General features: G+C 40.4%; 1 protein-coding gene across 2 annotated transcripts; it reads right to left on the minus strand.

Annotated features, from left to right (window-relative positions):
* Positions 1 to 1,249: 1,249 nt before the first annotated feature.
* MAGOH (mago homolog, exon junction complex subunit) lies at positions 1,250 to 10,501 on the minus strand. 2 transcript variants are annotated; one of them, XM_086389156.1, is made up of 5 exons: positions 10,332 to 10,501; positions 7,363 to 7,421; positions 4,898 to 5,008; positions 2,580 to 2,662; positions 1,250 to 1,489 (listed from the first exon to the last, which is right to left on the minus strand). In XM_086389156.1, the coding sequence occupies exons 1-5, from the start codon at positions 10,417 to 10,419 to the stop codon at positions 1,390 to 1,392; spliced, it is 441 nt and encodes a 146-aa protein (XP_086245282.1). In that variant the 5' UTR covers positions 10,420 to 10,501; the 3' UTR covers positions 1,250 to 1,389. The 2 variants fall into 2 exon arrangements, with proteins under 2 accessions (XP_086245282.1, XP_086245291.1); XM_086389165.1 differs by lacking the exons at positions 1,250 to 1,489; positions 2,580 to 2,662 and adding an exon at positions 4,450 to 4,775.
* Between the last annotated feature and the right edge of the window lie 561 nt (positions 10,502 to 11,062).

Here is an 11,062-nt window from a genome sequence, read left to right on the forward strand (position 1 = left end):
ATCTTTGAAGGAGTCAAAGTAGGGCGTGTGGGTGTGTGTTGGGGAAACACTTGCCCAGGAGTATCTGGGACCCGTCCCAAGTTGGCCAATCTTGAGCGATGTTGAGCTTCGCTTTATCACCTCCCCTCAGTCAAATGAAATTTAGCAAGATCATGCCCATTATCCGTTCAGGCAGCAGTTTGCCTAAGGAAGCCATGCAACCTAGCAGCAAGAAAAATTTCCTGCAGATCTACCTGCTGAACAAATCCCCACACTATCTATACCAACTAGGTCGCTTCTTAAATGGCTGCTAGAATTCTGACTTTAAATGAATTATTGGAAAGTTTTTCTGAAACTAGCCACTTTATCCCTCATAATGTATTAAACCAAGTATACTTCCCCATAGTGAAATAGTTTCAGATGTATCTATAAAGGTGATTTTAAAAACTCCAACCTCCGGCTTCCCTGGTGGCTCAGTGGTAAAGAATCCACCTGCCAATGCAGGAGACATGGGTTTGAACCCTGGTCTGGGGATCCAACATGCTGCAGAGCAACTAAGCCCACGCACCACAACTATTGAGCCTGTGCTCTACAGCCCAGAAATCACAACTACTGAGCCCATGTGCCACAACTACTAAACCTGTGCCCTAGAGTTCGTTCTCCACAACAAGAAAAACCACCACAATGAAAAGCCCCAGCAATACAAGAGTAGCCCCTGCTCTCCACAACTAGAGAAAAGCCCGAGCAACAAAGACTACCACAGCCAAAAATAAAAATAAGTAAAAAAAAACACAAAAAAACCCTCCAACCTCAATTATACCTCAGTAAAGCTCGATGAAAAAAAAAACATCAACCATACCATTTTACTCCCTAAAAAATTAATACTTCATTAATACCAAATATCTAGTGTTTAAATTTTCTTACTGATGGCAATTTTACATTTCCTGAATCATGATCCAAACAGGGTTTGAACATTGTATTATGTGATTACATGTCTCTCAAATCTCCATTAACATTCCCACTCCATCTCCATTTGTTTACAGCTTATTTTTTTTAAAGAAATCAGATCACTTACCCTGGAATCTCCGTATTGATTGGATTTCCACTGTTATTTTTTTAGCATGTTTCTCTAATCTTTTACTTCCTATAAACTCGTAGTTTTATGTACAGAGTTGATTAGATTTTTGGCAATACTTCACATAAGAAGCTAGTGTTAAAAAGTAATTCGAGACAAGTTCACATGTTCAGGTCTTTATAAAATAAAAAAAAATGCATTTTGTTATGTATTTATTAAAGACAATCATTTATAGTTTATAAAAAAAATATTGCCCTGATATACACAAAAATGTCTAGATAATGGTAATTAAAAGCAGCACTCCCACCCCCCTTGTGTCCACACCAATGTTCCATCTAGATTGGCTTAATCTTGAAGTGTAATCCAATAAGACTGAAGACCAAACACTTCAGGTCCTGGACAAGATAATAAAATACTCGTAAGCCTTCTGGATCCCTGTAATGCAAGAGGAAAAAAATGTTTAAAAAGCTGAAAAAACTCAGCAAAAAATACCATTTAATAACCCAGATTATTTATGTACCAGGGTATTCCTCATAAGAGGTATTTACAGAATTAAAACTTTGAAAACAACCAAATGTCCAAAAATAAGAAAAAGTCTGTATACATTAAAATGGAATATTAAGAAGTAATTTAAAATGTTAAGGTTTTTTAGGAAGGAAATGCTTATATTAAGTAGAAAAAGGTCATGATTAAACAGACTGTTGATCTCAATTCATTTTTTGTGCTTTAAAAGACTATTTTTTAAAGCACAGGAAAAAGACAGAAATACTTTAAGATTAATGGTTATCTGATAATTTTATGGGTGATTTTCACCTTTCTACATTTCTGTATTTCCTATATTTTCTACAGTAAGCATGTATTACTTTCAGAATTAGGAAAACTTCCTTTTTAAGAGGTAGTGCTAAGCAGGACCAAGAGACTCACTCAACCTTACTACAGCATAACTGGGTAAGAACAAGGAGATTGTTCATAGGAAGACAAATATGTCCAACATGTACTAAAAGTGAACTGTATCTAATCCCAAATCCTCAAAGCACAAGAGCCAAAGAGGCTGCCAAATTCTAATGATTCTGTGTGGCATAGAGATTCATGTCTCAATAATTTACCGTGACAAAAACGAATTTTTTAATTTGTATTCTAAATGATTTCAAGTTTTACTACAGTCAGGCTTTAAGATGTGCAATCTGAATAACCAACACTGAGGAAGGTACCCAGACTCACTGATTTCATAGGTTATTTCCAGCAGTTGTTTTTTGTGTTTTGGCCAGATTCTTACCCACTTTGGCTGCTCCTACGGCATTACTCTCTGGGTGTATCACTGACAAGTGCTACTGACGACAGCTGACTAAAACTCCAAAAGCAAAAGGAGCAAGCCCTTGAAGATAATTTGGGAGTCTCTCTGTTGAGGGGGACAAAGCTGGCCAGTTCTTAGATTTGTACCATAACAGTCTCAATTTGATTATGGGTTTCATATCAGCATGCTCGAAAACAGACATATCTGTATATAAGGATCATGTGTACTTACTTGGATTGATTGACATCAATAAGGGAACCAATTTTTGATGTTGTGAAAGAAATGTGTTCGTCGCCAATGACAATTTCAAGCTCCTAGAAACATTGAAATAAGTATCAATCTGAATTGGTTTTTCATCACACAGGAGAAGGGTTCATCATCTTCCAAATCACATGAACTCTAATACAGATGGCCACATTACCAAGACCAGCCTGAGCCCTAGACTGTACTGGGTACTAGAAACAAAGAGATAAATGGTACGACATAAATACTGGTTTAGTGCTTAAGCAGCTTTTACTCTTAGTTGTGTCTGTGAGGCTCCACATTTGGAAGAATTTACATTGTGTTCCATATAGGAGTTTTCATTGTTAACAATGTGGAATAACATGTATAAACCTGTTTTACAAATACCAAGCATCTTAACTTTTAAGGGCAACAATGGGACAAGGAAAGGAATTCCAGACCTTGAGTTAATCCCAGCTTTCTCACTTACTAGTTGTCTGCCCTTGGGCCTGAATTTCTAAAGAATGGAACAAGTACCACAATCTTAAAAGAAAAAAAAAATCTATTGGGTGGGGAATAGGAGGGGGAGGTCTGTGGGACAGATCAGCAAAACCAAACAAAGATTTCTGCCCTTGTGGAACTTATAACCGATTGAGTTCTACTTCTTTTGTTTTTAAAAAATATTTAATTAATTTATTTGGCTATGCTGGTCTTCATGCAGGATCTTTAATTGAGCCATGTGGGATCTAGGTCCCTGAGCAGAGACCGAACCCGGGGCCCCCTGAATTGGGAGCATGGAGTGTTAGCCACGGGACCACAGGGGAAGTCCCCTGAGTTCTACTTCTTAACATTCAGACTTGAAAGTTAATATTTTGTTGTACTTGTGTCAGATTTCTTTTTCAAGAAATATTGCAGTTTAGACCCACCTCCCACTGTATTCTTCCTGCATGCCCAGAAGTTGGAATGTATTCTTTCCACTCATGGTTTTAGATTACATTCAGTTTTTTGTTTTTGGCCACAGGGCATGGCTTGTGGGATCTTGGTAGTGAAAACGCCAAGTCCTAACCACTGATCACCAGGGAATCTCCGTATTGAGTTAAAATTGGTTTGTTACATAAGTACAATATTCTGTTTCTACTTCTGTATTATACTGTGCTAACCACCAAAAATTTAAGTTTCTGTCACTATATAGTTGATTCCCTTTACAAATTTTGCACACCCAGCCCCTTCCCTCTAATAACCACTACTCTGTTTTTTGTATCTATGTGGTTCCAGTTGGTTTGTTAATTTATTTTGGTTTTTGTTTGTTTTCAACAAAGTTTTTATATGTAGATCAAGTTCATTATTTTTAGATGCTTTAGAATATTTCATCATCATGCATAAGGAAAACCAAACAAGACAATTTCAGACAATGATAAATGCTATGAAGACAAAAACCAGATCTTATTTAAGTGATAAGAAAAGGCATTTTAGATTAGATAGGCTCTTAAGACATCACTGAAGAAGTGACATTTGAAGACCTCAATAATAAAGACAGTCTCAGATAGAATGTTCCAGGCAATATGTAGCAGATGTAAAGGTTCTAAACTAAGAAGTACCTAGGTGAATCTGAGTAACAGAAATAAGACCAATGAGATTTAAACCCAGTGAGAGATGGTGAAAATGGTAGAAGGTAAGCTGGGAGTTCAGATTTTATTTTAAATGTGGTGGGAAGCCAGAGTTTAAAATCAGTGGAATACATAAACAAATTTACATTTTAAAAGATTACTGTCACTCCAGGAAAGAAAAAATGGGCTCTACAGGACAAAAGAAGGGACAATGAAATCAATTAGAAGTTGGAAGGCAGCATTAAAGTAGAAAGAAGAATCTTTCCTATTAATTTGGTCAAATACAACAGTGGCTTTTATTTTTTAATTACCACAATGTTTTCAGAATAAATATCCAAGCAAGAAGATAGACTTAGTTGCTGGCATGACTTTCCATTACATTGCTGACATGACTATGTTTTATTTATCTTGCCATCTTTGCAACATTTTGTCCATAGTGGTTACTCAGTAAGAAATGTGGGTAGCAAATACTCTCAAGAAGCGGGAGGTGGACCAGAAGAAGAAATCCAGGGCTGGGCTCCAGGTGGTCAGCAGCTCCACCTGCTGTCCCTGTCCTCCGTGTGGGCTTCGTGCTGCCTTAGACCAAGGTGCTGGTGACCTGCTCGGTGTAGGGCCCAGAACACACATACACACTGAGTACATTCAGTGTCATATGCAGAGCAGGAAGCTTTATCTTATTTGTAAGATTTCTGCACTGTGGCTAGTTGCTAAAACACTCACCTGCCGGCCCACTCGGTCAGGAGGAGGCCACAAGGCATCATCCTCTTTGGTAATTTCACTGTCATCAATTATTCTCTTCAGTTCCTCCATCACACTTTTATGTACATAAGCCTGAAAGCAAGTTAAAAAACAGAATTCAAATTGTATCTCTAAGCAGCATTCTGACTCAGATAGTGATGAAAGATTAAAAAAAAAAAACTAATGAAGATTTATTTCTGGCACCTCTGTAAATGTGAAGCCATTCCAGCTTGACTTGGGCATGTAAGAGGATGGCAGGGTCAGAAGTGTCCAGTGACTACACCTCAATCCCACATCTAGTTGTTTCTGTTTCTTGGTACATCCTGTTCATCTGGACCTATTCCTTGCCTACCTGCACACCTGAGCCCCAAAGAAAGATCTGTGAGTAACTCGGGCTATTTTAAACTAAATGACATGCTTCTGAAGAGCAGACACATGTCTTTTACATTTTACATATTACTACACATTAAAAAAAAAGTGAGGATGCTGACATGTATGGCTAAGCATAATACTGATTGCTAATATTACAGTATGAAAATATACTATTAAGACATTTCCAAATGTGACAAAGCACTTAAAAGGAAAGAATGGCTTTAATGAAGTTCAATGGTGTGGTAGAAATCACACCAAACACGGACTTCACAAAGGCAGGCAGAGGTCTAAATTCCTGCTCAGTTTCTTAACTCGAAGGGTAACTTTGAACAAGCCCCATAATTAATATATAGGTCTTCAATGTCTTATCTGTAAAGGATATATAACACACCCATCATAGAGGCTTACAATAGGGGTTAAAATAGGACTACAGATGTAGTACCTAGTGTCCTGACTAGAATCTAACATGCATTCAATGATGTTAAGTGCTTTCCCACACTCCTTTTTGCCTACTCAAATGCAAATTAAAAGAGCTCTCTTGAGTGCTAGGTACCAGGGAATGCAGATGATACCACCCTAATGGCAGAAAGTGAAGAGGAACTAAAGAGCCTCTTAATGAAGGTGAAAGAGAGTGAAAAAGCTGGTTTAAAACTCAACATTCAAAAAACTAAGATCATGGCATCTGGTCCCCTCACTTCATGGCAAACAGATCGGGATAAAATGGAAACAGTGACAGACTTTATTTTTTTGGACTCCAAAATCACTACAGACAGTGACTGCAGCCATGAAGTTAAAAGACACTTGCTCCCTGGAAGAAAAGCTATGACAAATCTAGTTCAGTTCAGTTGCTCAGTCGTGTCTGACTTTTTGCGACCCCATGGACTGCAGCACGCCAGGCCTCCCTGTCCATCACCAACTCCCGGAGTCTACCCAAACTCATGTCCATTGAGTCGGTGATGCTATCTGTCGTCCCCTTCTCCTCCCGCCTAGACAGCATATTAAAAAGCAGAGACATCACTTTGCTGACAAAGGTCCATATAAACAAAGCTATTTTTTTTTTCAGTAGTTATATACGGATGAGAGAGCTGAACTATAATGAAGGCTGAGCGCCAAAGAATTGATGCTTTTGAACTGGGTGCTGGAGACTTGAGTCCCTTGGATAGCAAGAAGATCAAACCAGTCAATCATAAAGGAAATCAGTCCTGAATATTCATTGGCAGGACTGATCCTGAAGCTGAAGTTCCAATACTTTGGCCACCTGATGCAAAGAGCCAACTCACTGGTAAAGATTCTGATGCTGGGAAAGATTGAGGGCAGGAGAAGTGGGCAACAGAGGATAAGATAGTCAGAGGGCATCACCAACTAAATGCACATGACTTTGAGCAAATGCTGGGAGATACTCTGGGAGTTGAGAAACTCTGGGACAGGGAAGCCTGGTGTACTGCAGTCCATGGGGTTGCACAGTCAGATATAATTTAGCAGCTGAACAACCACCACCAAGGAATAGATCAAACACTAAGTTAGTGGCGGGTATGTTTTCTGTTTTTTCAGATGAAGCAACTGAGACTTATCAACCTCAACCAGGAAATTTTCCCAAGGTCACATGTTAGTAAAAGATTCAAGGTTCAAAACCAAGATCTGCAAGACTTCAAATGATTACCAGTTATTGACTCATCACTATTAAAGAAAAAATAAACTAAAAGAAGATTTGAGAAAAACTTTAGAAGCCATCTACAGACACATTTATACTTTCCTATTCTTTATCTTTCAATATTACTCCCAGATTGGACTTCTCTGGTGGCTCAGACGGTAAAGCATCTGCCTACAATCGCAATGCAGGAGGCCTGGGTTCAATCCCAGGTCAGGAAGATCCCCTGGAGAAGGAAATGGCATGCCATTCCAATACTTTTGCCTGGAAAATCCCATGGATGGAGGAGGCTGGTAGGCTACAGTCCATGGGGTCGCAAAGAGTTGGACACGACTGAGCGACTTCACTTTCATTACTCCCAGAAAGAATAAAAACAGGACACAAGGCTAAATGGTAGTGAATGAAAGGCCTTCAGACAATTCATTACCTCTTTTCTGATCATGACATCATTTTTGTAATTGCTGTTGTTGGCATATCTCAATTTCCCTGTGAAGGACAAAAAACAAATTCAATATATAATAAAAACATAAAGAAAGCGTCATTAGCCTACCAAGACTATCAGCTATTGCTTAAAATGTATCCTAACTTTCCCTTCAAAGTGTCTAATAGTTTTAGTATTTACATCTCTGGTGTTTCAACAATACTAGTCTTTTCACTTTAGGCTTTGGTGAACAAAAAAATGTCACCTGCCTTATCAGTAAACAAAGGATGTTGCAGCCATTAAGCCATCAGCCACTGCAGCCACACCACCCCCAGCCCCCTCCCTATGGGTGCACCCTGAGGGGATTCAGGATGTTGAAAATAGGATACTGGCCCTGGACAGTTAAGGTGTATATCAAAGGAATGATTTCAATGAGCCTAGCATCCTCCCATACAAAGAAAAATGCGAACTTCATTAACTTTAGATGTCTGGTATTTGATTAACAGTAACCTTTAGATGTTCTACCTGTTTTTTGGTGGTTTTTTTTTCCCTCTAAAACCTCCTATATATCCTGGCTCATCCCTCACCTCTTCAGAATAGTCCCTCAAATAGTCCCTCAAAGCTATCCCTGACAGCCTATCTCCCAGGCTTAAGTCCCCAGTGTTTCCACTGAATAAAACAATTCTCAAACTTTAAGTTATGGATTTTTTCCCCCAGTGAACACTATTAAATAACCTTCTAGCCAAAAATACAGCTGACAATGATTTACAATTCTTGCAAAAGGCAGCTCAGGTGTGATAAAAGAACAGACTCTCTTGTGACTGGCAAATCATATCTCAGCAGGTTAATGTCCTCAGCTGAAAATAGGAGTGATTGATAACCTACCTGCACACAGGGCCTTCAGAGGCTTAAAAGAATCGTGAAAGTTTCTGAAAACTATAAAATGGTTTTTACATATATTAACATGTGACTGTGAAACACTGATCTACTCCTTTTCTAAACATGATAGAAAAGCTGTGGTTTTATTATTGAGCATTTTTGGTATACAAGGCCCTCTGTGACACTGTTCATCAAACAGGCTGATTTGGGTATATATGGTGGATATGAAGAAGATAAAAGGAAATAGAGGAGATAATTTTTTCCGTATACAAGGCACACTAAAAAGAGTCAAAATAACTGATGCCTTACTGCACTGTGTCTCTGTCTCAAGTCTCTCTCCATTCAGTTCATTCTCCATAGAGTGGACAGAGTGAAACAGTTAACAGATGGATCCAATTAGGTCACTCTAATATTGACATTTTAATACTGACAACGGCTCCTCACTACCTTCTTGATAAAGTCCAAAATCCTCAATGTGGCTTCCTGCTAAGCTGAGCTCATTTCCAGCCTCATTCCTACAACAGGACTCTCACATAGAGCTGGGGTTAATCAAAATACAGTTCACCCTTAAACAACGTAGGGGTTAAGGGCATCCACCCTCTACACAGTCAAAAATCTGAGTATAACTTAATAGTCTGCCAGCCTTCTGCATCTGTGGTTTCTCAGTATCTACAGTTCCTCATCCTCAATTCAACCAACTGTGGATCAGGTAGTACCACAGTATTTATTAGGATTACTAAAAAAATCTGTGTATAAATGGACGCATGCTATTTGAAACTTGTTCCAGGGTCAACTGTTTTGGTTTCTGCCTGAAACATCCCATGCACCTTTTGGGTTTTCAGCCTCTTTGCTGTTAATGCTGTCCAAAATGCGTTCTTGACCCATCTGTCTAACTAACTCCTACACATTACTAAAGACTCATACTCTCCACCCAGGTCATCTTATGCAGGAAGCCTTCTTTGACTCAAAGGCTAGGTTAGGTGCCTTCTTTCTGCTCCCAGAGTCTTTTCTGTTTCTTTCTATAACACCTTATACACTGTCTTATCATTGTTAACAAAACTTTCTCAAATTGGGCTTGTCAGTTCATTCACGGGGTCCCAAAGAGTCGGACACGACTTAGCAACTGAACTACAAGGAGTTCATCTTTGTGCCTCCATTTAGTGGAAGCTTTCTGTCATCTTTCACTTCTTTTCCTTCACCATATTGATCCCTCACCAAATCCTATCAATTGGCAAAGTCCTATTGGTTCTGCCTCCAACTGTATCCTAAATCCTTCTCTACTTTTACTATCACTCTAGTTCTAACCAACATCCTTTTTCTAACAATTGTAACCATCTCCTGTTAAGTAGTTTTCATTCTTGCCCATTCTGCACCTAATAATTACAATACTTTCTCAAGAATAGATTACACCTCTGCTTAAAACTTTCCAACCGCTTCCTGCTGCACTTAGAAAAAAAAAATCCAAACTCACCAAGACTATATGGTGTGGCCCCTGCCTACCTAATTGACATCATCTCCTACTATTCTCCCCAGAGTTCACTACTCTTCAGCCACAATGGCCACTTGAAACATGCCTAGCTCATCTCTGCCTAGAACGTTCTTTTCCCGAGATGGCGCCTTGTCAATCAGAGCTCAGCTCAAACATCGGCTCTTCAGCGAGTTCTCCAATAGCTATCCTTCTTAAAAGCGGCCCATCAGCAATTGTTCCATCATTTTCTTTTCTGAACACTCAACACTATTTGGGATATTTTTTTGTTTACGATCTCCCAGCAAAAGAATACAAGCTCCACGAGGGAGGAAGTCTGTTTATCATTCACTCCTACACCCCAGATTGTGGAAGTGAGACTGGCACAGATAGGCGCTCAAGAAAGGTTTGTTGAATAAAGCAATATGGTCAAAATCGTCACTAAACAGAAGCCCTAGCACACGGACTGAAAGAATCAGTGGGGCGGACAAGGATCGTTCCTTCCAAATCGGCGCCTCACAGCCATCGGTCCCTTCCTCTAGTTCTTCGTACATTCCGGATCCCCGGCCTCCCCACTCGCCCACCCCCAGGCCTAGACCTCGCTCCCGGGAAGCCGGGACGCTTCTCTCACCGTCGGGCCGGAACTCAAATTCCAGGAATTCGTGGCCGAATTTGCCTTTGTGCCCCACGTAGTAACGCAGGTAAAAGTCACTCTCCATGGCTCGCAAAGCAGATCCAAGACCGAACTTTTAAGAGCAAACCGCACCACCACTAAAGGCGCCCGACATTGACGTTTACAGCGGCGCGAGGAAGTGACGTTAGGAAACGTCATCGCGCGTCACGGAGCGACCCCTCCCTCTCTCCTCCCACTTCCGGAGATGGGACCAGGCGACATCTCCCATCCCGGCGAAAGAAAGCCCCTTTCCCCCGGAGGCGGAGTCGGTTCAGCCCCGCCCCCTCGGCCTGCGACCGGAAGAGGCTGAGGGCTGTTGATCAGTGTCCCTTTGGGGCTTGAGGCCCAGGCTCCAGTTTCATTTAGGATACCCAACAGTGTGAGTTGGAATAGGTCCTTCACCGTCTCTGAACCTAGGTCGTCCCATCAGTAAAACAGGGTTAAAGGATCCGACCTCTCGGGAGAACGCAGCGCGCCTTGGCGCGTCTCTAACGTTGGCTCCGACTGAACTCTGCTGTTTAAAAATCAGTTCAAGAAACTCAGCGACGCGTTCCCTAAATCCGCAGTGGAGCTTGCCTTTTTTTTTGGGCTACAAACTCTCCCGCACTTATTCTCCATTTTATCTCTTTCTACTTCACTTTTTCCCCTTTCTGCCTCACTGGTCTCTAGATGAGGTGTTGTCAGTAGGA

Source organism: Bos grunniens, chromosome 3 (assembly GCF_055505025.1).
Source record: "Bos grunniens cultivar Pamir isolate PY7600 chromosome 3, Bosgru_T2T1.0, whole genome shotgun sequence".
Lineage (NCBI taxonomy): Eukaryota > Metazoa > Chordata > Mammalia > Artiodactyla > Bovidae > Bos > Bos grunniens.